General features: G+C 54.9%; 1 protein-coding gene across 2 annotated transcripts in view; it reads left to right on the top strand.

Annotated features, from left to right (window-relative positions):
- Positions 1–21,830, top strand: part of Arhgef2 (Rho/Rac guanine nucleotide exchange factor (GEF) 2) — a gene marked incomplete at its 5' end in the record, with an annotated part of 43,880 nt that overhangs the window by 9,843 nt on the left and 12,207 nt on the right. For both annotated transcript variants that reach the window (XM_013508267.1, XM_013508266.1), the window contains 11 exon segments: positions 1,970–2,087; positions 2,862–2,901; positions 4,069–4,162; positions 16,300–16,444; positions 18,519–18,586; positions 18,889–18,952; positions 19,678–19,807; positions 19,991–20,100; positions 20,242–20,388; positions 20,856–21,106; positions 21,334–21,459. In XM_013508267.1, the coding sequence (XP_013363721.1) occupies positions 1,970–2,087; positions 2,862–2,901; positions 4,069–4,162; positions 16,300–16,444; positions 18,519–18,586; positions 18,889–18,952; positions 19,678–19,807; positions 19,991–20,100; positions 20,242–20,388; positions 20,856–21,106; positions 21,334–21,459 (1,293 nt within the window).

Genomic DNA, 21,830 nt, shown 5'->3' with positions numbered 1-21,830 from the left:
ATTTATCTTTTTTTTTTTTTTGAGATAGGGTATCATGGGCTGGGGATGTAGCTCAGTGGCATAAGTGCCTGCTTGGCAAGCACAGGGTCATGAGTTCAATCCCTGGTACCGCAAAAAAAAAAAAAAAAGAGAGAGATAGGGTCTCACTATGTCACTATGTAGTTCAGGCTGGCTTTGAGGCTTTAAACTCACCATGTGGCCCTGACTGGCCTCAAACTCACAATGATCCCCTGCCTTGGCCTCCTGAGTGCTGGCATTACAGACATGTGCCTCAACACCCAGTTATTCTTTTTTTTGGGTGGTGGTGGGGTTTCCAGTACCGGGAATCAAACTCACGACTTCATGCTTGCCAGGCAGGCACTGTGCCACTGAGCTAAATCCCCAGCCCCCAACACCCAGTTATTCTTTTTCACGCAGAGTGTACTCCTCTATGTATAAACACCACATTTTCTTTATTCATTCATCTGTTGATGGACATAGAGGCCATTTCCAAGATCTAACTATGGTGAATTATGCTGCTATGAACATGAGTATGCATGTATCATACTCTTTCAGGAAGATACCTAGAAGGGGAATAGCTAGTTGAATACAATATAAACACTTTTTTTTTTTTTTTTTTTTTTTTGGTACCAGGAATCAAACTCAGGACCTTGTGCTTGCCAGCAGGTGCTTGTGCCACTCAGCTATATCCCCGGCCCAATATAAACATTTTAAGGCTACAAACTGCCCCCCTTTTCTGTCTTTTTGAGACAGGGTCTCACTACGCAGTGCAGGCTAGTCTTGAACTCCCTTTGTAGCCCAGGCTGGCCTTGAACTCACAGAGATCCTCCTGCCTCAGCCTCCCGAGTGCTGGGATTACAGATGTGCACAACCAAGCCCGGCCAAACTGCCTTTTGAATACCACTTTGGGTATCTTTCACATGTTGTGATCCTTTCTTTTTTTTTTTCCTTTTCCTGTTTTGGTTGTACTGGGGTTTGAATCCAGGGCCTTCCCACTGAGCTTTTTTATTTTGAGAAAAGGTTCTCCCTCAGTTCCCTAGGCTGGGCTCAAACCAGTGAGCCTCCTGCCTCAGCCTCTGAGTCTGGGATCACAGATGTGAGCCACCACACTCAGCTAATCTTCTGTGTCTTGATTCTTCCACTCAACATTATGTTTGCAAGATATATCCATATTGTTAAGTGAGACGTGGTTTGTCCATTTGTATTGAGTAGTATTTCAGTGCATAATATATTACAGATTCTTTATCCAGCCTACTAAAGAGGAACATCTGGGTTATTTGCTAAGATCTCGATGATACAGATTATTTGACACTGGTCTGGGGGTATAGCTGGGCTGGGGGTATAGCTCAGTGGCTTAAGCACTTGCCTCACAAACCTGAGGTCATGAGTTTAATTCCCGGTACAAAAAAAAAAAAAAACCCAAACATTACTTGACATGTGTCAAAATTTTCCTTATGACCTAATATGTGGCTGGTTTTTGTAATGTTCCATGATGATTTGAAGGAAACAGGAAAAATTCTCTAAAGATCAGGCGCAGTTTATGAGTATTTTTACTCCCTGTAACCTTAAACCTAGACTGCCTCAGTTTATTACATTGCCTGCCTGGCTGCTATACATTCAGGATAAATCATTCAGGATAAATCTTTTCTAAGGCATTTTTTATAGAAAGCCTGACATACTGTGTACACACATATCAAAATGTCACACTGTACTCCCATGACTATGTAAATTACTATGTATAAATTTTAAAGTATTTTTAAAAAGGAAAGAGCCTGTATTTACTGCAGCAGAGCAATGGTCTGAACAGCAGGAATGGTCCCTGGCTATTGCAAGTGGAATATCCCAGACGTGTAGGGAAGGGTGGAAGGTCTGGATTTGAAGAACAGCCAAGCACTGGCCAGGAGGGGAGGGAGGGTGGGGGAAGACGGATGAGGGAGCCCTCTGCATGTGGACTCTTGCGTGATTCTAGGGCCAGGGCTCCTGCCACCCATCCGCGGACTCTCTGGGCCACGCGACTACCCACATGCTTTGCAAGTCTGTATCTATGAGTGGCATCAACTGCCTCCTGGACTACTCGGATCCAGAGGGTGAGCAAAAGTGGGGAGCAAAGCAGAGGACCTCTTTCCCCAATCCTCCTCACCCCAGGTCCTCAGAACCAACTGCTTAGGGTCCAGATGTCCTAGGTTCTCTCCAACCACACACTCTTGGTGTCCCCAAAATGCCTTGATTCAAGTGAGATCTTAATTCGGGACTCTGACTTTCTAAGACTGCCGTCGCTGGAGCTTATATTATATATAAGTTTATATTATATTCACATTTATATTTATTTATATTATATTCACATAGTTTATATTATAATATATATTTCACATTTATATTATAGTTTATATTATATTACAGTTTATATTATATTAATTATAATATAATTATATCAATTATAATATAATTATGTATTATATATTACATTATAGTTTATATTATATTATAGTTTATATTATATTCACATAGGACAGAATGAGGTTCTCCAGCCTTCTCTGTCACTAGAGGTGGAGGATCGTTCCCTCTCAAGATAGAGTATTGGGAATTCAGCGTGGAACTTCGGCCCACCCCACGCACCTGAGACACAGCCAAGGCACCAGCCTTCCCCTTCACAGAGCCCTGGTCCCAAGTGCTTTAGCTCTGCTCCACTCAGACCCCGCCCTCTGTCCCTGCTCCCTAGCACCCGCCCTCAGGAATGGCGTCACAGGCACCTGCAGCCTGGGAACCTGATCCAGGTGGAGGGGGTGGGGGAGGCAGCCCTGGGCGCCTTTGTCTGGCTTTAGCTAGACCTGGACACTTCTCTTCTCCTTTTGTATTGGCAGGGAATTTGTCCCAGTCCTCTGCCACTGACCTCAGCACTCGGTGAGTTTGGGGGACTCAGAGCCCTTCAGAGGCATAGACGGGGGAGGAGTGATGGGTCTGTGTCACAGATTTTATAGCCCCAAGGGTCTCTCTGCTTCCTGAGACAGTTTCCCTTAATATTTCTGATTAAAGACCTCCGAGTAGCCTCCTGTCTGAGCTGCGCAGAATTTACCCTCTTCCTGAGCTTTGAGGTGGCCCCAAGGGATGGGGCGTGAAACTAGGGAAAAAAGGAGAAGCCGGCGGGCAGAGTCAGTGACACAGGAGAGGAGGTGCCGCTCACTGTTGGCAGTGACATAATGGTGAGCGGATGAGCTGTGATGGACCTGTGCGGCAGTCTTGGTTGGGGCTCTGGATGGCTGAGATACTTGACCAGTGGACAGTGGCCCTAGGAGAGCGATGCCAGGCCTATAGAGCTTCCGGAGAGGGCAGGGCCTGGAGGTGTAGTTCAGGAGTCAGAAGGGAGGCCAGGAGATCACACTAACCGTGTAAACAAGCATGCAAAATCAGCACCTGTTTATTTGGCTCCTATGGCTGAGGCCCGAGCGGGGGCAGCACTCTAACGCCCTGTGGCTGTGTGACCAAGTAGTGGGCCCTTTAAGATAACAGGCTCTGATTTGTGGTCCTGAAATTCTCCAGCTGACACATCCTCCTGGCTCTAGGCTTGGGATTAGCTCATGGGATGGGGCTGATGAAATCCCAGGAAATTCAGTCCTTACTGGCTTTAGGCCCAGAGGCCCTTTCCAAACAGCAGAGGGTCGCACACAGGGCTCTTGTTCTGAGAGGGGAAAATGCCCCCACTGGCGGGACCTCACCCAGTTCCACTTCCGCTGGGGAGCAGGGAGAGAGGAGATTGGGCCCTCTGGTCCAGTCCGTTCCCATCCGGATCCTGGGAGCCTGGATTAGGTAGGAGGGCGAGTCTGCATGGATCTGGGAGGAGCCTGGAGTTTTCCTCATAAGTAAAGGGGCTTGCAAAGCTGAAGCGTCCACATCCAGGCTCTCGGAGGTAGGGGTTGTTTTTCTTTCTATCCTTCCTCTCTTTCCCTCAGAGCCTGTCTTCCCATATCCATTCCCTGTCTGCTGGGCAGGACAGCTCCTCCGCCACCTCTCCAGAAAGAGCCTCTTCTTCTTTTCCAGCTCCCTCCTCACCTCTTCTTTTGCTCTCTGCAGCTGCAGCCGGCTGGAAGGGGGATCGGGCACCTGGGCAGGCTCCTCCCTGCGACGGACCTTCAGCTTCCTCTTGGGCATGACCGGCAAAGCCAAGGTAGGAGTCGGTGGAGGAAGCAGGAGGCCCAGACCCTTCCCAGTTCCTTTCTTCTGAATCCTACCATGCCACCCCTCCCTAACTGTCCCCATCAGAGACTCAGGGCAGTGACTCAGAATGTAAGAGAACACGTGCTATCTCTCCCACCCTGTATCTGTGTCTCAGTAAATCATCTTTTCTCTGCTTTTCTGAGTCTTCAGTTTTAGCAGACAGCTGTGAACAGCTGGAAGAGGAAAAGGGCAAGCAGTCTCAGAAGCTGAGGAATGACCTAGTCCTCCCTCACTTTAGGCTTCATGTAGCTAAGAGGTGGGCAACAGGAGGTAATAATTATAGTAATACCTTTTTCTTCACGCAATATTAGAGTTTGCAAAATGCTTTTACACTCGTAATTTTATGGGTGGATACAGCAGCTGAAGGAGTTGAAATGAGCCCATAGGCACTGTTATAGCTAGGAACGTATATTATTATAAAGCACATGCACACGGTACATGTGTGGCCATGTGCATTCCGACCCCAGGGAGTGGAGACACACTGCTCTTTTCCTTGTCACCAACTCTCGGCTCTGGTGAAGCCAGCAGCTCTGCCTGCAGCTTGAATTCATTTCCACTTACTTTATTTACTGGCAGAAGGAGCCACCCCCTTTTCCTCTAATAGTTCCCCCAAGTATGCATGTGCTTTCCAACCCGGGCAGCTTCTGAGCGCTAAGAGAAACTCGGAGAAGATACCACCCTCTTCACCTGAAGAGCCATGCGATTCTCCCTGCAAGTGAGGTTGCCTTGAGCGCATCCCCCAAACCCCGGCTACAGCCTCTGAGCCCGGATTCCCTTCTTCCGGGTGGGCTGCAAGCAAGTCTTGTTATTGGCACCTTCTCCACACAGGCCATGGGTGAGGAGCAGAGGCAGGAGACAGGGCTGTCTCAGATGAGCAGTTGGAGAATCTTAGAGAGCTGGACTTGGGGAGGGAGGGAGGGCAGGAAGGAGTCTCCTCTCTTCTGTGGAGCAAAGACCTCTAGAAAACAAAGCAAACCCAGAGCCCCTGGAGTCAGAGTCCCCTCTGCCCACAGACACTGTCGGCTGGGGAAGGACAGTCTGCTGGGGGAACTGTCCTCTTTCCCGCAGTGGGAATGCTAGAGAAAGTGGGTGCTGCCGAGGGGGCATTCAGGTCAGTGTGCTTGCTCACCTTTGGCCTTGTTAACACAGCCAGGCTGGAGGTTAAGTGACCTGGCCCAGGGGAACTCAGGCAGCTGTGTGGTGCCCACACAGTGACAGGAAAGAGCCTGAGCGGCAGTGTGAGCAGAGCAGTGAGTGGGCCCTCCCTCAGCAGGGTCACTGGTCCCGTTTCCCTCTCTGCCATCCCCTGGCCCACCCTCCTGTCACCCTCACGAATGTAGACGCCCACTTCACTTACTCTCTCCCGGCCCTGAGGCTGGCAGGTAAACACCAGGGTGGGGCTGGCAGGAAGCTGTCAGGCAGCAAGAGAAGGAAGTGGCTCATTCCTTCCCACTAGACCTGCATCACACAGTTGGCAAAACACTATCCCAGAGGTCATCTTGCTTAATTCTTATAACAACTCAGGCAAAGATAAGTATTTTAATCTCCGTCTTACAGACAAGATAACATACAGACTCCGTAGCTTGCCCAAGATCTCACAGCTAGTAAGAGGAGGGGCTCTGCCACCATGTTGCCTCTGCCTCTCAGTCAAGCCAACACCCCAGGCCACCCCTCCTTCTGCCACCAGCTTCTCTGCCCTGGTGGTAGTTATGCCTCAATTACCCCTCCCAGAAAGGGGCCAGGTCCAGAGTAAGGAGAAGAAATGCAGACCTCTGCCGGACAGGGCAGAGCCAGGGCCCTGGCAACTCTGGGGCTCTTGCTGCTCACTCACTGCCAAGCCTATGGCAATCAGGTCCTTTCCTGGAACTTCCTCTCTAGCCCTGAACAAAATTTCTCCCCGACCCTGGGATCCTTCATACTGGGGATTGAGTGCAGGGCCTTGTGCACGCCAGACAAGCACTCTACCACTACTTCATCCCCAGCCCTCTGGCCCTGAAGTGGGAGGACCACATTGTCGAGTTAAAAGGGCTAAAGAAGGTGGTGGCCACTTTTAGTTTCTGGAAGACATTGTTGCTTTTGTGAATATAAAAATAATTTCTGAAAATCTGGAAGATATTACTGGGGAGGACTGGAAGGGGAGCTGGAGCAAAGGGGAATCACTAAGGAGAGAGGGTTCACTGTTCCAGAAGTTCAGAAACTGGAATTAGAGTCCAACTTAGCTGAGTACAGGTGTTTTTAAAGGTAATTTTCTTTAGCCTCCTCCTCTTCCATTCCCTTTTTATTAAGCTCTTAAAAGGAGGGCACAGGGTGAGGGGCAGCATAATGAACAGCAGCTGGGATGGACAGTGAACTAAAGATTTGGAGTGGGAGACAGGAAAAGGCTAGGAGAGTGAAATATGTCCAGTGTGTGTGTGTGTGTGTGTGTGTGTGTGTGTGTGCGCGCGCGCGCACGCATGTGTGTGCACACGCACGCATGCGTGTAGGTTCTGGTGATTGAACCCAGAACCAACATACTGAGCTACATCCCCAGCCCTTTTCCATGTTTTGTTTTGAGACAGCGTCTTGCTAAGCTGCCCAGGATGGACTAGAACTTGTGGTTCTCCTGCCTTAGCCTCACAAAGTACAGGGGATTACAGATGTGTGCCACCATGCCTAGCTTTCATTTCTTTCAATAGAGATACTTTGTGTACTAAAAAATTCCTCAGAGGCTAGTTCTTAAACTAGATTTATTGGGTACCCAGGTGGAGTCGGGCCCTTTAAGATTCTATCCTCTGCTTTCAGCACCCTCCACCTCAGGCCTAGGAGAAAAACTGAGGTCCCAGCCCAAACCTGGTCTCAGGGTCCCCAGTGGGTGGAGCCACAAGGCCAGGATTCTGGCCTCAGGCTGCCTGTTTTTAAATTTAGTACATTCCTCAGCCTTGGCTGACCACAGAGGGGGAGGTAAGTCTGGGGTTCTGGAGCCAGGAACCTCCGACTGCTGGTTTTAGGGAGTTGTCTGACTTCTCCACAGGTCTCCCCTGCAGGTGCCAGCCTGGAAGAAGCAGCTTTGGCCCTGGGAAAGTCCTTTCTGATTCTAATTGTCCTCTGGCCTGGAATGGACTTGGTTTATTTCCTCTCCCCTTTTTCTGGCATTTGCTATATAAGGTTCTTAAACAGGAGAATAGGTGAAGGTGAGGCTGGAATTGCTAGGTGGGAGGGGAAGCCAGAGGAGCAGCGTGCGGGTGGCGCCCGGGGTGAGGAGCCCAGCCTGCTCAGCCAGTGGTGAGGCAGTGGAGCCCGAAATAGAGGCAGAGGCTAAAATTGGCACCTACAAGAGTGCTGAGTTGGGCTCAAAACCTTCAGCCCATTCTGCTGCTCCGCTGGGGCAGGGAGCTGGTGGATGGACCTAGGTTACCCTCACCCACACCTTTTGGGACCAGAATCCGGCTGGACCGTGCAAACAGAGCATGCTTTGTCCCAGCCCTCTCAGAGAAATAAGAGACCCCCAGAAGCGGAAATGAGAAGCAATGTGAGTGACTGCAGTTAGAATGCAGCAGCAACTTTCCCAATAGCAGGATCGCCAACCGTGAAGGTTGGCTCAGCGTTCGGAAGGATCAAAGCCCCACCTCTGGGGTTTTCTGTGGAGAGACTAGGCCGTGTCCTAAGTGCTTCCACCAGAAGGGCAAGCTGTTTTCCAGTCGCTGGTTCCAGCTTGGACTTGGAACAGCAAGAACAGAGGTTAAACACCTGAAAGACAGCCTTCCTCAGCTTCCTAGCTTGCAGCAAAGGTGGCAATTCCCCCCGCCCCCCCCCCCCCCCCCCAGACGGCAGGGGCGGAGCTAGGAGGAAGATGGGCAGAGTGCGGACCAGCCCGGTCGGGGGCTGTGGGAGATTTGTCTCCTCGCTATTCCTTGACTTCTGGGAGCGAATCCTCTCCATCAGACCTACGAAAGCCCCAGCTTTTAGTTGCTCTGTGATCTCCCCTCTCTCGCCACCCCTCCCCCAGTCATAAAAGAGGTCTATCGTTGCCCGCTTTGATGGGCCCTGAAGGCCAGGAAGGAACTGGCCCCTGGTTCCCTGGAGAGTCGGGCGGATGGAATCCTCCTCCGGCCCGCGGGTCTTAGAGACTGAAGTTGCACGGTGGGGGAGGGGAGGGAGAAAAGAGGCCTGGGGACCCTTGGGTTTCGGAAAAGCAGAACTAAGAGGTGGGTTGCTGGGGCTAGAGGGCGCCTCCAGACACTAGGGGAAACAGGCAGAGGGGCTCCTCAAACCTGTCCAGGGACCCCGTCCTTCTCCAGGCTGCCCCAGAGCAAACCCTGGCGTCCCGTGCGCGCCGGCAGCTACCCGCCCTCCGCTCCGCCTCCCCCCTTCCTGAGCCCGGGCGGGCGGGGGAGGAGACTAGGGTTTGAGGAACTGGCGCTGGGTGCCGACAAGGGGAGTCAGACTTCCTGTCCCCGACACCGACGCGTGCGGCCGGACCCCTCCCCTCCCCCACCACGCGGGACCCCGAGGTCCACGCCGTGCGCCCCGGCTCCTCGCCTCGGATTATGTCTCGGATCGAGTCCCTCACGCGGGCGCGGATCGACCGGAGCAAAGAGCTGGCGAGCAAGGTGGGCTCCCGGGCCCCGCCCCGCCCCTGCCCCGCACTCCCCTGCCCCGCACGCCCCCGACCCCGCTCCCGCCGCGCGCCCCTTGTCTCCGCCTGCTTCCTGGGCGCCGAGCCGCCGCCGAGGGAGCGGGATGGGGGGTGGGGACTGCGAGCCGCCGCGAGGGGGCCGGGGCGGACAGCGACCGGCTCAGCGCGCAATCGGTGGCGAGACCCCGGAGAGGCGGACCCAGGCTCTGGGCGGGCGCCTCGGATCCGGCAGGACCGGGTGTTTGGGGCCGCTGGGAAGAAAGTTGTTCGGGTAAGGGACGGAGCGGGAAGAGGGAGGCGCGCGCACCAGTCGGCGCGTGGGAGCTCGCCGCACTCCCTGCGCCCGGATTCTTCATGCGGGGCTGCCCACGGATGCTTCCCCACCCCGGACTCTGCCTCGGAGGGTCCCCCTTTGTCCCTGCCATCCGGGCGGAGGGGCGGGAGGGGTGATTTCCTAGCTTCCTCCCACCCCCCCAGACAAAAGTCAGCTCCTCCTCTCCGCGCAAATGGACTTTCCAGCTGTGATTCAGTTCTCCCCTCGGGTGGGCGGGTGGCTGGGGGTCCGGACAGCACAGGGTTACTTCCTCCAGGCATCACCCTCAGGTACAGGGAGTAGAGGTCTTTGTGCGACTGGGATTCGTCCCTCCGGCCCGAGCCCTCCTGTGCCTGAGCACAGGGTGATGGTCCCCACCCCCGGCGGCTTCTCTAGCTTCCCAGCTTCTAGAAAAACCCTCAGCCGACGGGACCCTGCGTTCCTGCCCCCTCCACCTCCTTCAGCTCTTGATCTCTTCTCCGCTCTTGTTGGGGACCCTCACCTGTCATCCCGAGTCCACACACCCGTTCCGATCTCTTGGCCACTCTTCCAAGCGTCCTTTATCATTGCCTTTGTACCCAGGCCTACTTCCAACTGTTTTGACCTCTCCCCACCCCAGCCCCCAGGAAGTGATGAGGCTGACTTGTAAGTGAGCAAGTGAGAGCCGGAGGGAGGTGGTGCAGGCAGACAGCACCTCTTCTGGGGCACCCACGCCGAAGCCATTCTCAGAAAGGCTGCCTTCATCTTCAGCTCTGGCTTCCCTCCCGGCCCAGTGAACTGCCCTGTGCCCAGTCTGGCTGATTACAAGAGAGCAGGACCCCATGGGAAGCCTCCGGGGAACAAAGACCCCCCCACCATCCTAGCTCCTAGAACTAGGGTGCCTGTCTTGATGTTAAATTGGGAATGGGCCCATCAAGCGGTGGTGGGGGCGGCAAGGCAGGACTTTCCTAGCGGGTTGAGGTTCTGCTAACCGGAAAGCAACCAGGGATTTGAGTAAGCACCAAAGACAAACAGAGGCCTGGGGTCAGATGGCTGAAGTGTGGTGGGACAGCAGGGTGGCAGACAGGCTCTTCACCACGCCAGCCCAGGCCAGGCCAGGCTCCCAAAGTCTGTTTATTTTTTCAACCGTTTGAGCTGAGACCCTGGAATAGAGCCAAATGGGCGGGAGGAGCTTTTTGAAACACGGAAATTTGGTTCCACCCTAAAAAGGAAAGCCATGGGGGAGCTGGGAGGGCAGACCTGGTGAAGGGGGTGTAGGGAAAGGTTTTGGGAAGGTAAATACTAGGGTCTTGCTTTTCATTAATGGGGAAGGTGGGAGGCCAGATATCTGGGTCCTCTGCCCTGTCTCACCCCTGCGCGCAGCACACACCCCATAATATGGGCACTAGGGATCCCGTAGTCTGGCTCTTCTTTCTCCTCCCGGCTGGCCATGGGGGGGTTGGGAATCTGGCTGGGGGTGCGAGCTAGGGGCTGAGTGGGTGGATCTGAGCAGGCCAGAAGGCCACAGGGAGTGTGGTTGTCAGTTTGGGCTGGTCGGAAGGGGAGGTCCACCTCCGGAAAGCTGTGGTTACAGAAGAGGGGAGTTGGTTCTTAGCCAGCAAACCCTGGATCCCCTCTTTCCCTCCTCCCCTAAGCACACCAGCTGTCTCATTTCTTTTTATACTGTGGCGGGAAGTAGAGGGGGCCCCCGCTGGAAATGAGATTATTTGAGGAAGGTGGTCTCCCCTGCTACCAATTTGGGGGGTGGATCAGGGGTGAGTCCAGTGTCTGCTCCCTCCCCATCCTGCCTTATTCCTCAGACCTCCTCACAGAGGGAGCAATTTAAGTATAACCTGCCCCTTTCTCCTTTCCAGCCTCATAGGAGCTTTCTGTGTAGGCCCCGCCCCCTATGCTTCCTTTTTCTTTTCACTCCATTTCTATTCTTCCTGGCTGTCTTAGTTCTCCACCCCCTCACTTCTCTCTGCTCTACTTCCTACCTCCCCAAGCCCCAAAGCTCACAGGTCCCCTTTCTCTCTTTACCCCTTGTTCTCCCGTCCTTCCTTCCCCAAGCCTTAACTTTCATATCCCACAGAACAAAGGGCCCTTTTCTGCCAAGCAGGTGCCGGAGATCCAGGCATGGCTCTGGAAGTGGGGGTCTCCTTGGGATCCCCAGAACCCCAGCACTGGCATGTGTGGTGGGCAGGTGGAAGCAAGTGAAGAGGAAGACTCTTTGTTTGTTCGGAGCATTGGAGAGGTGGCTGGCTTTGTGTACATGACCAGGGGTGTAGCGGGGAAGGGCTGGGTGAGCCCAGGAGGGAGCTGAGAGCTGACAGTTTTGGAGGAGAGTTGAGGATCTGGGGGTCCTCTGGGAGGCTGAGGTTTATAGGGGCATAGAAAAAGATTTTAGAAGTCCTGAAAGCAGTGGGCTGAGGCGTGGGGAAGAGCGGGGATGGGGGAAGGGAGGGGGTAGCTTAGGGAAGTCACTGCCGGGGTGCATGAGGGACACTTGGATGGAGCCTAGGGAGGGACCTGCTGGGGGCCACCTCAGGAGTCACTGATGGGATCTCAGACCCCCTGGCTCTGGAGCGGTGACTTTGGGATCAGGATGGAGACAGATCTGAATTGTAAATCCCATGTGTGCATGTTACCTGTGTATGTGTGTGTGTCTGTCTGTCCCCAGATGCTCTGGGTTACTGGTTGGAACTGTTGTCACCAGTGTAGGGGACTCGCACCCCCTGGGCATGGGAAGTAGTTCCATTCTCAGCTTCAGCCTGTGGTTTGAAGTATCATGTAGGAGCTGAGTGAGTGGATTGGTCAGGCTGTGGGAGCTGGGAAGAAAAATGGCCGAGAGGAGCTCTGTGGACCCTTCTGGGTTTGTTTGTGTCTCCTGGGGGGAGGGCGGGGGTGGGGCTGCAGGCAGCAGCTGCCCCCCTCCCAACCCAGCCGGCCTGCCCTGTGCCAGGAGGGCAGGGAGTCCTGGCACGGCTATTGTTCACTTGCACAAATGCCCGTCTGTTTGCATGGCTCCCCCTCCCTTTCTCTCTGCTTGTCTCTCTCCTGGCCCGACAGGTGTGGCCGGGTGGGGGGCAGGCTAGGGTCCAGGGTGCTGAGTCTCAGGGTCTGTGGCCTGATTTTATTCCCTGGCCCTCAGCACCCCTCTTCTCCTGCCCCAGTGTGCCGCCCCCATTGTGCCTTGTCTCATCATCATTAAGCAAGTGTTATTAAGTGCCTTTGTGTGTGCGGTGATCTTCTGTGTTGTTGCTGGCTATGCCATTAATGTCTCCAGCCAGCCACCTTCTCTCAGTCTCTTGTCCTTATCTGAAGGAGCCAGGCCTGGCTGAGAGCGTCCCAAGTCCTCCTCCCAGTCTCTAGGTCAGGGACCCTCTCCCTCCATACTGCCCAGCGCTGGAGCTCATCCCCGGTGACTCAGTGCCCTTCACAGCCAAGGACTGCTCCTGCTGAGCTTCAGGTGACTCGAATCCCAGTGGGCCCTTCGGGCACCCGCTGGTCCCCATATAGAGGGTCTGGACAGAGGCCTTACTACCCTGGGGAAGTGACTACTGCCAGTTGCAGCTGCAGCGCAAGCGCCCCTGAGCACCGTGTGATCCTCAGAGGCCTTGGGGGAGGACTTCCGCGATGGAGAGGCCCAGTCAGCGAGGGCAGAGGCCTGGCTCTCACAGCCTCGGATTGTGAGGCAGGGGTCTCTTTTGCTGTAACTCACTAGTAAGGCCCTACAGAGCACTCAGGGGCATAGGAAGCGAAAGTCCAGGCTGTGGCACTGCCTTGTCCTTCATGGCACAACTGTTTCCATCTCTCAGCCTGGGAAGCAAAATGGAAAGCAGAGGGGAGACCATGCCCAATTTCGAACGCCCCAGCCTTCAGCCATAAATACTGCCCTTTCCCTCTGGCCTGTCCTTTTTTCCCAAAGTGACCAAGAACTGGGATGAGGGTGATAGGGAGATTTGTGTTGATCTTTTCTGACCTTCACAGGAAACCTCTGTGGTCTTAAGTTCGAAGGAAGTAAGAAAGAAGGGCTGGGAACCCTTCGGGAGCAGGGAGAGGAGAGGAGGCTGGAGGCTCTCATAAGAAATGAAGGGGTCCCCCCCAGAGCAGGACCATAGATGCTAGACAGCAGAGGACCAGACTAAGTAGCAAGGCCATGTGGGCACCAGGACAATGGACACATGGAGGCATGGACATGAAGGCTGCCTGCGGGGGGAGGGGGGGATGTAAATGGAAACAATACGATTTTCTTAAAAATACCTGGAAGGGAATAGGACAAAGAATCAAACCAGTTCCCTCACTCCATCCCTGGTAAGCAGAGCCCGTATCCTTCCATCCTAGTAGCCCGAGCCCTGGGGCGGGCACAGGCCACCTCAGGGACAATAGTGCTAAGCAGTGCCAGGGCCGCTTGCCGCTGGGCAGTGCCCATGCTGGGATGTGTTGCTGCTATAGCTGCTGCCCGCTGCTGGCCCACCTAGAAAGGGGGTCACTTCAAGAGAGGGTGAGTGTTGGGAGGTGGAGGAGGCAAAGTGCAGGGTCCCTGAGCTATCTGTGGGGCACCCATGGCGGGGAGAGGAAGGGCCACTGGACACCCACTCTGTGGCTACCCCAGCCCTTTGTTCCTGTGGCACTGCCATCGGGACTGGCTGGGCAGGTGAGTGTGAAGGCAAGCGGGGGAGGGCAGAGGTCCGTATGGAGAAGGGAGGCTTGTGGACTTGTAGCTCTGGCGCAGTAGCAGTGTTTGGGCTGAGCTGCAGCCCTGCAGTGACCTGGCCAGGCATGTTCTTTTTAATGCTGTGTTTGTGTTTGTTTACTTTTAATTCAAATGTCAAAAGTGTTCAGACTCTCAGTGTGTGTCACAGAGAAGGCTGGGAGGGCAGGAAGGGAGCACTGGTCTTTGAAGTCCTACAAGGCGATAATTGAGAGGTGACTTTCATATTCTAAATATAATAAATCCGTTAACGAGCTATACCTTTGGAGCAAGGTAGATGGAGAGTAGACCCACAGGAGGCTTTGCTAGTGATTCAAGCGGGTGGGTCCAAGCACAGAAAAAGGGAGGCTGCAGTTGGAGCCTCTGAGTGGGGCCCAGGGGAGGTGGAGAAGGAGGTGATGCAGAGGGAGAAGCAGAAGCAGAAGCAAGGCCAGCAGAAAAGAGAAAGAGGTGGAGGAGCAGAGGAGGGGGCCTGAGCTGAGCAGGGAGGGCATGGAGAGAAGACCAGGAGGCAGGAGAGGAGAGAAAGTAAGTGTGTCATTGCTGCCCCCCTGTGTGGGGTTGAGATGGCCCGAGGAAAGGATGTAGGGTGCAGGAATAACCCCCAGACCTGGGCTCTGCTCTCCAGGGGGCTCCAAGCTGAGGAGGGGCAGGGGAAGAGGATCTTAGCCACTAGGGCGGCCGTGCCCTCTGCCCTGTTGACTCGGCCTCCACACTTCCCTTTTCTGTGGGCGGTGTCCCCTCCCCCACCTCCTGGCTGCCCCTGTACCCAGCTGCAGGCAGGACTGCTCTCATCAGGACCAGGCTGAGAGGCCTCACTGAGTTGAAATTCTGTGTCTGAGGGTTCTGCCAGTGTCAGCTTGGGGTTCATACACTTCACCTCAGCACTTTAGATCCCATTTTTTAACATTTCTTTTTTTCTTTTATTTCCCTCCCCTTCCTTTTCCCTTCCTTTCCTTTCACAGTGTTGGGGATGGATGGAACCGGGCCTCACACAGGCTAGGCAAGCACTCTACCACTGAGCTACATCCCCAGCCTCTTTTTTTGAGGGGGGCGGGTACCAGGACTCGAACTCAGGGCCTTGCGCTTGCCAGGCAGGCGTTTGTGCCGCTGAGCTATATCCCTGGCCCCCCAGCCTTTTCTTTTTATTTTTCTTTTGAGACAGGGTTGCCTAGCCTGGCCTCAGCCTTGTAGCCCTCCTGCCTTATTTTCCTGATAGCTGGGATTCCAGGCCTGCACTACCACTCCTGACTGCTCTTTGATTTCTGAGAAGCTGAGAACCCTTGAAGGGAGTGGTCAGCAGGTAGTACTGCTTTCTCCGAGAATGGAGGGAAAAAGCAGAGACCAGAGGTGACTACTGAGGAAGGTTCCGGGATAGGTGGAATGAAGATGTTCCATCTTCTCACCCATTCAGGCTTTTTGGGAAGCTCAGGAGCTTGAGGGACAGAAAGGAGCTCAGGATGACCTAGCTTGCTGAGGCCAGGAGGAGGCTTAGGAGAAAGCCACGAGGGGAAAGGCCTGCCTTCGAGGTTGGAGGAGGGACACACAGTGTGCCCTATCTCTATGGAAACCAGACCTGGAGGATGGGGGTGGGTGTCAGAAAGGACTTCCTGAGATGGGATGACATACAGGGAGGAACCATCCAGGGAGCTCCGCTAGGTTTTGTCTGAACAAGTAGTGTGAGAAGGATAAAAATTAGACTGCAGGGAAAGTTTCCTGCCCAGATGACCGAGCTGGCTGGCGAGTTTCCTTCCTTAGAGGTCCCAGAAAGGAAGAGTGACCTGCCTGGGGCTGGGGGGGACAAGCAGCCTCCCCAAGAGGGGCGCAGTGGGCCTTGGCTGCATGGGGGTGGAAGCGCTGGAGGTTTGGGATCCTGACCTCCGGGTTGGGGGTGCCCAGGGAAGCATTCTGCCCCTCCAGTCAATCTAACAAGGGGATCTCCTGTCCCCTCCCATCCCCCCATGACTGCTGGGAGACAGCGGCTCCAACGCCGGTTGTCATGGTTATGAGAAGCGCTAACTCCCATAGATTGGAAAGCGCTGGTGAGCTGGCACCCTCTGCTGTGCCCGCTCTCCCCTCCTCTCTGCGCATCTTCCCCCGGCACAGAGAAGAGCGTACAGCAGCTCGGGGGCGACAGAGCTGGGGCTGGGAGGTGGAGTGAGGACGCAGAGATCCAGAGCTGAGATCTAGAGCCGGGGAGATGAGTGGCAACAGGAGGCAGCCCAGCCGCAGGGGCCAGGTAGGTCAGGGACTCAGAAGCCCTTGGCAACTAGATGCCTCAGGGCCTGGCTACTCCTGGACAGCTGCCTCTGGCGCCTGCGGCAGGTCGTGCTTTAGGGATGGGTGTCTTTCCAGCCTCCCAGGCAGGTGCTTCTCCCTTGCCTCTGTCCTCAGCCTGTCTGTCCAGATGCCAGGCACCCTGGTATCGTCCACCCTCACTTTCTGTCTCTCTTGTCCGTTCCGCAGACCCGGGAAAAGGAGAGGATGAAGGAAGCCAAGGATGCCCGCTATACCAATGGGCACCTCTTCACCACCATCTCAGTATCAGGCATGACCATGTGCTATGCCTGTAACAAGAGCATCACAGCCAAGGAAGCCCTCATCTGCCCAAGTAAGTTGTTTGGCCCCGGTCACTTAGATTTGGTGCCCGCCCACCCTAATTTGCCATCCGACCTTTCTGCCTGGGGTCTGTGAGGGGAACTTTGCTCTGAGCCCCTGCTGGGCCCGAGTGTCAGGGCCACATGCTTGTGCCCTTGCCCCTGTTCCTCGCGCAGAGGGTGGTGGCTCCTGGAATGTGGCATAGGCAGGTCTCTCTGGGGATGTGGCGAAGGGATTCCTGGATGGCATCCTGTGCAGCTGTCACCCTGTGGGCATCCCCCTTGCTCCCAGAACAGCTGCTGAGAGTCATGAGAACTGATTGGAGAAAGAGCAGGAATGTGTGTGGAGGGGGTGATGCAGGACTGTGGGGAGCTGCCAGCCTCGCAGCTGGCCCTGCCCATCTTCCTGGGCAGAACTGGACGTTCAGGACTTTAGGGTCCCTTGTGCCCTTGCTATTGCCTGGGTGGAGTCTGGAATTCGTACTGTTTCAAGGAGAGGACGGGATTAGGCATCTCCTCCCAAGTTCCCGGCCTGACAGGACAGTGAGAAGGGAGTACAGTAGGGGATGTCCATGTATTGTGAGGAAGGGGTTGGGACTCTGGCCCTGCATTTAGGGAGCCTAAGCAGGGGATTCCCTCCTTCGCCCGAATACCTATGTGGAGAGGGGGTGCTTCAGCTCTGCCCTTTCCTCAGTTCCTCCTGAATTGAGAGCAAAGAGATGCCTCTGTTTGGAGCAGGATGGAAGATATTATGACTTGCCGCTAGTCAGCAGGGCGGAAGCTCCAGCCTCAAATCCTTGTGGCACTGGAGGAAGAAACCCCCAGAAAGCACCAGGGAGGCCTCCTTCCCCTCCGACCTTTCTGCTCTATTTAGAGTTAGGAGGACGAGGAGGGAACCCCAATCTCGATGCCTCTAGAGACCTGACAACATACCCAATCCGGAAGCTTGTTGCCAGGGGAACTGGGGAGGCAGGCAGGGCTATTTTGAGAGCAGGTGGAGAGCGGAGGTTCGATCTAGAGACACTAGGTGTTGGGGGTGGGCAAAGGGAGCTCCAGGGAGGTGGGGGCTGCTGCAGCCCACACTCGGTCTGCCCCTCTGCCCCACCCTGCTGGCCTTGTATTTGTGGAAGTGAGCGTGGTGCTGGGTATTGTGTGAAGGAGTTAGCAGTTTCCGGTGTGGGGCAGGGGAGGGGAAGCTGGGGAAGGCCGAGGGCTGAGGGCATGTTGGGGAAAGGACAGCAGTGGTTTGGGCCTGGGCTTGGCAACAGCTCCTTTCTCCTCCTCTTCTCGCCTCCCCATGGCAAGGTGGGGCAAAGGATGGGGGAGAAGCAGATGGAGTGTGGGAGCTGTGGGTTTGCCCTGCACAGGGAACAGGGCTCCCCCCAGCCTGCAGGGAGAAGGCAGCCCGCCTGGAGGTGGTGCAGAGGGTCGGCAGTCTTGGCAGAGAAGAGCAGGGCAGGGCCCGTGTGAGTTCCCCCACTGGATCTGTCAGCCTTGGAGCTACTTAGGCCTAGACAGAGGTCATGGGCAGACGTGTTGGAAACAGAAGGAGCATGGCCTTTGGATTCAGGCAGCCAGAGTTTAAACACCAGCTCCATGCCAGCTGCATGGCCGGAGGCAGGTGATTTTACTATCTGTAAGAGGGTGGTTGAGCCAACCTGCAGGATTGTTGGGTCAGAGCGAACCAGAGCTTGGGGAATATTAACTCCCTTGCCCCAGCCCCTCTCCAGCTGCCGCCTGCCAGCTTCTCTTCTGTGGGAGTCCTCTCTACCATCTGCCATCTCAGCCTCCTTCCTGCTTCTTGAGCTCATCCCTGGCAGCAGTCACCCTTCTTCCCTCAGTCCACTCCTCAGGCCCTTTGGTTCATGGCTGTCCACCCCTCCTGATTGCTGAATTTCCCTCCATACGCAGACCCCTCTCACTTCATTTCCTGCCACAAGGAAGAGGGAGGTGAAGGAGAGGGGATGAAGCCTGGGAAGTGGGCGAGTGTCTGAGGACCGTGTAGCCAGGGGGCGTTGGGGGCCTGCATGGGTGTGTCCCCTCCTGTACCATCTGCCCCCCCTTCATCCTCTCTACCCCACCTCCCAGCCTGCAATGTGACTATCCACAACCGCTGTAAAGACACCCTGGCCAACTGTACCAAGGTCAAGCAGAAGGTGAGATGGCAGGGAGGGCAGAGGGCTGGGGGAGAGGGTAGTGAGTGTGCACTCCCTGTGGCTTCCATTCATTCCCCGTCCTGTGTGCCTCACCCCTGTCCTCATGGGTGGGGGGGCTCCCCAGATCCTCAACCCCAGGCCCCAAGCCCTGGGCACAGCCACCTGATGCCCCTAACCACAGTGCTAGCTTTCTCCTGAGGTGCCAGGTGCCCAGCTCCTGCCCCAGGCCCACGAGAACAATCCTTGGGTGACAGGTCCTTGGGTGACAGCCGTCCTTGTGTGTCTTTTGCTCTGTCTCACAGCAACAGAAAGCCGCTCTGCTGAAGAACAACTCTGCCCTGCAGTCTGTTTCTCTCCGCAGTAAGAGTGAGTAGTGAGGCTTGGGCAGCCCCCTAAAACCAGGGACCCCCAGGCTGTTCAGCCTGTGTGCTCTGCTGCCCCCCTGAGGTCACTCGGGGGGACAACAGCTGCCCCTCAAGTGGAAAGGGTGAGTTTAGAGGCAGGACAGGAGCCCCCACTGGGGAAAGCTGGGACAGCTGGGCATCACAGTGCAGCCACATCTTTATTAGTATTTTTGTTGTTGTTTTTTCCGGTACCGGGAATCGAACTCACGACGTCACGCTTGCCAGGCAGGCGCTGTGCCACTGAACTAAATCCACAGCCCCCTTTATTAGTATTATTATTAGTTATTTACAATGCATTTTTGGGTGTGTTGGTAGCAGCTGTCGAGTGTCAGTGCAGACAGCTTTGGTGTAGTGAAGAAAGCATGGTGCCCAGCCAGAAAGAGCAGAGACCGCATCTCTGCTCACCATTGCTGGGTCACCCTGGATGGGCCTTTACAGCCTTCAGAGTTTCTGCTTGCTTATAGTTGGTTTCATGAAGGAGATAAAACAAGAAGAAGCTCTTGGTGAGCAGTGCAGGATCGCAGGCACGAGGTGGCATCATCACATCCTTACTAGCGTCCTTTAACTAGAGAGGGGCTTAGGTGGGCAGGCGGGGGTGCTGTATTTCTAGGCGAGGAACCAGGGAGCCAGAGTCCTGGGAAGGCACCAGAATTTGATGTTTGCCTGCTTGGCTTCTTGCCCTGACAGCAACCACCCGCGAGCGGCCTAGCTCTGCCATCTACCCCTCCGACAGCTTCCGGCAATCCCTCCTTGGCTCCCGCCGTGGCCGATCCTCCTTGTCTTTAGCCAAGAGTGTTTCCACCACCAACATTGCTGGGTGAGCCTATCTGGGGGAGGGGGAGTCAGGCAGTGGAGAATGTGGAGCCCAGGGGACCGAGAGGTTATTTTGTGTCTCAGAGTTCGGAACTGTAGACGGGAGGAAGGAGAACTCAGGTTCTCTGCCTGGGCTGGGACTCCCTGGCCCAATGGGGGTGATGCAGACTGCCTCTGCTTCCTTCAGACATTTCAATGATGAGTCCACCCTGGGGCTGCGCCGGATCCTTTCACAGTCCACAGACTCCCTCAACATGCGGAACCGAACCCTCTCGGTAGAATCCCTTATTGACGAAGGTGAGTGTGCCCCGGCCTAGGGGAAACGTGGGGACGATAAGAGGGCTGGTCATGAGTGGTTGGCGAGGGTATCCTGGGCAGGGCCTCAAGAAGAGCTCAGTGACGGGAGCTTGGCTCTGTTTCCGCCCCATGGATGTCCAGGTGCAGAGGTGATCTACAATGAGCTGATGAGTGACTTTGAGATGGATGAGAAGGATTTCGCAGCCGATTCCTGGAGCCTTGCTGTGGATGGCAGCTTTCTGCAGCAGCATAAGAAGGAGGTGATGAAGCAGCAGGATGTCATCTACGGTGAGCTGAGTCCACCTGGTCTTTCTTTTCCTTCACCAGGTCCTACTGGTCTGTGTCCTTCTTTCTGCCGGCCTCTGCCTCTCGAGGCCCTTTCCCTAACTCTTTGGTCCCCACACCCCTGCCTGGCATCACCTTGTCCCCTGTGCCCCCATCCATGTCTTGGTGACGTTGATCTCCAAGGTCCTATCGTTGCTCCTTTGCCCCTCAGTTCTCTGCCCATACTTTGCTTCTTTTGTGTCTAACCCTGCTGGGGACTATGGGAAACCTACACATATAGAAGACACACGATTCCTGCCCTGAAATAGTTTATAGCTTGACACGACAAGGCGTAAAGATTAAAAGCAGGAAACTAGAAAATGATCTGAGATCACAACAATGCAGATTTTAACCTGAAAGGAACCAGTTTAGAGCCCCATGAGTGGTGGCCAAACCAGAGAAGCAGGCCAGATGTCCCGTTGTCCCCACAGAGCTAATCCAGACGGAGCTGCACCATGTGAGGACGCTGAAGATCATGACCCGCCTCTTCCGCACGGGAATGCTAGAGGAGCTGCAGTTAGAGCCAGGAGTGGTCCAGGGCCTGTTCCCCTGTGTGGATGAACTCAGTGACATCCATACACGCTTCCTCAGCCAGCTGTTGGAACGCAGACGCCAGGCCCTATGCCCTGGCAGCACCCGGAACTTTGTCATCCATCGCTTAGGTGACCTGCTCATCAGCCAGGTGGGAAAGGCAGGACCCCTGGGTGATATTCATAGCAGGCCGTGGGACTGGAATGAGTTTCGGTGAATGGAGTGAGCTGGTCTTGACTGACCAAGCTCTGGGGACTAGAAGGAAGCCAGGGAGGGATGGAGAAGCAGGGAAGCAGCCTATCTGTGACAGGCCAGTGTCCAGGGGATAGATACAGATTTGGGGGAAATGCTGACCTGTGCTTGCTCCCCTGCCTTCAGTTTTCAGGTCCCAGCGCTGAGCAGATGCGGAAGACCTACTCGGAGTTCTGCAGCCGCCATACCAAGGCCTTAAAGCTCTATAAGGAGCTGTATGCCCGGGACAAACGCTTCCAGCAGTTTATCCGGGTGAGCAGACGTCCCTGGGACATAAGGCTCCTCTCATAGGTCCTCTCACGGTCCAAACCTTGTAGCACCCCATTGATGATATGGTGGTGCACACCTGTGATCTCAGAGGCAGGAGGGTTGCAAGTTCGAGTCCAGCCTGGGCAACTGAGCAACTTACTCTGTCTAAAAATAAAAAAGCAGCTAAGTGTAGTGACATGTGCCTGTAATCCTAGTACTCTGGGAAGCTGAGGCGGGAGGATTGAAAGTTTGAGCCCAGCCTGGGCAACTTAGCATCTAAGCAAAACCTTTTTTCAAAACTGAAAAAGATACTGGGTGTAGTGGCACACCTATAATCCCAGCATTCAGGAGGCTGAAGCAGGAGGACTGGTGCA

This window comes from Chinchilla lanigera, unplaced genomic scaffold (assembly GCF_000276665.1).
Source record: "Chinchilla lanigera isolate Chin_1 unplaced genomic scaffold, ChiLan1.0 scaffold00144, whole genome shotgun sequence".
Lineage (NCBI taxonomy): Eukaryota > Metazoa > Chordata > Mammalia > Rodentia > Chinchillidae > Chinchilla > Chinchilla lanigera.
Note: the sequence above shows the minus strand (reverse complement) of the source record. Positions and strands in the feature narration are given on the sequence as shown.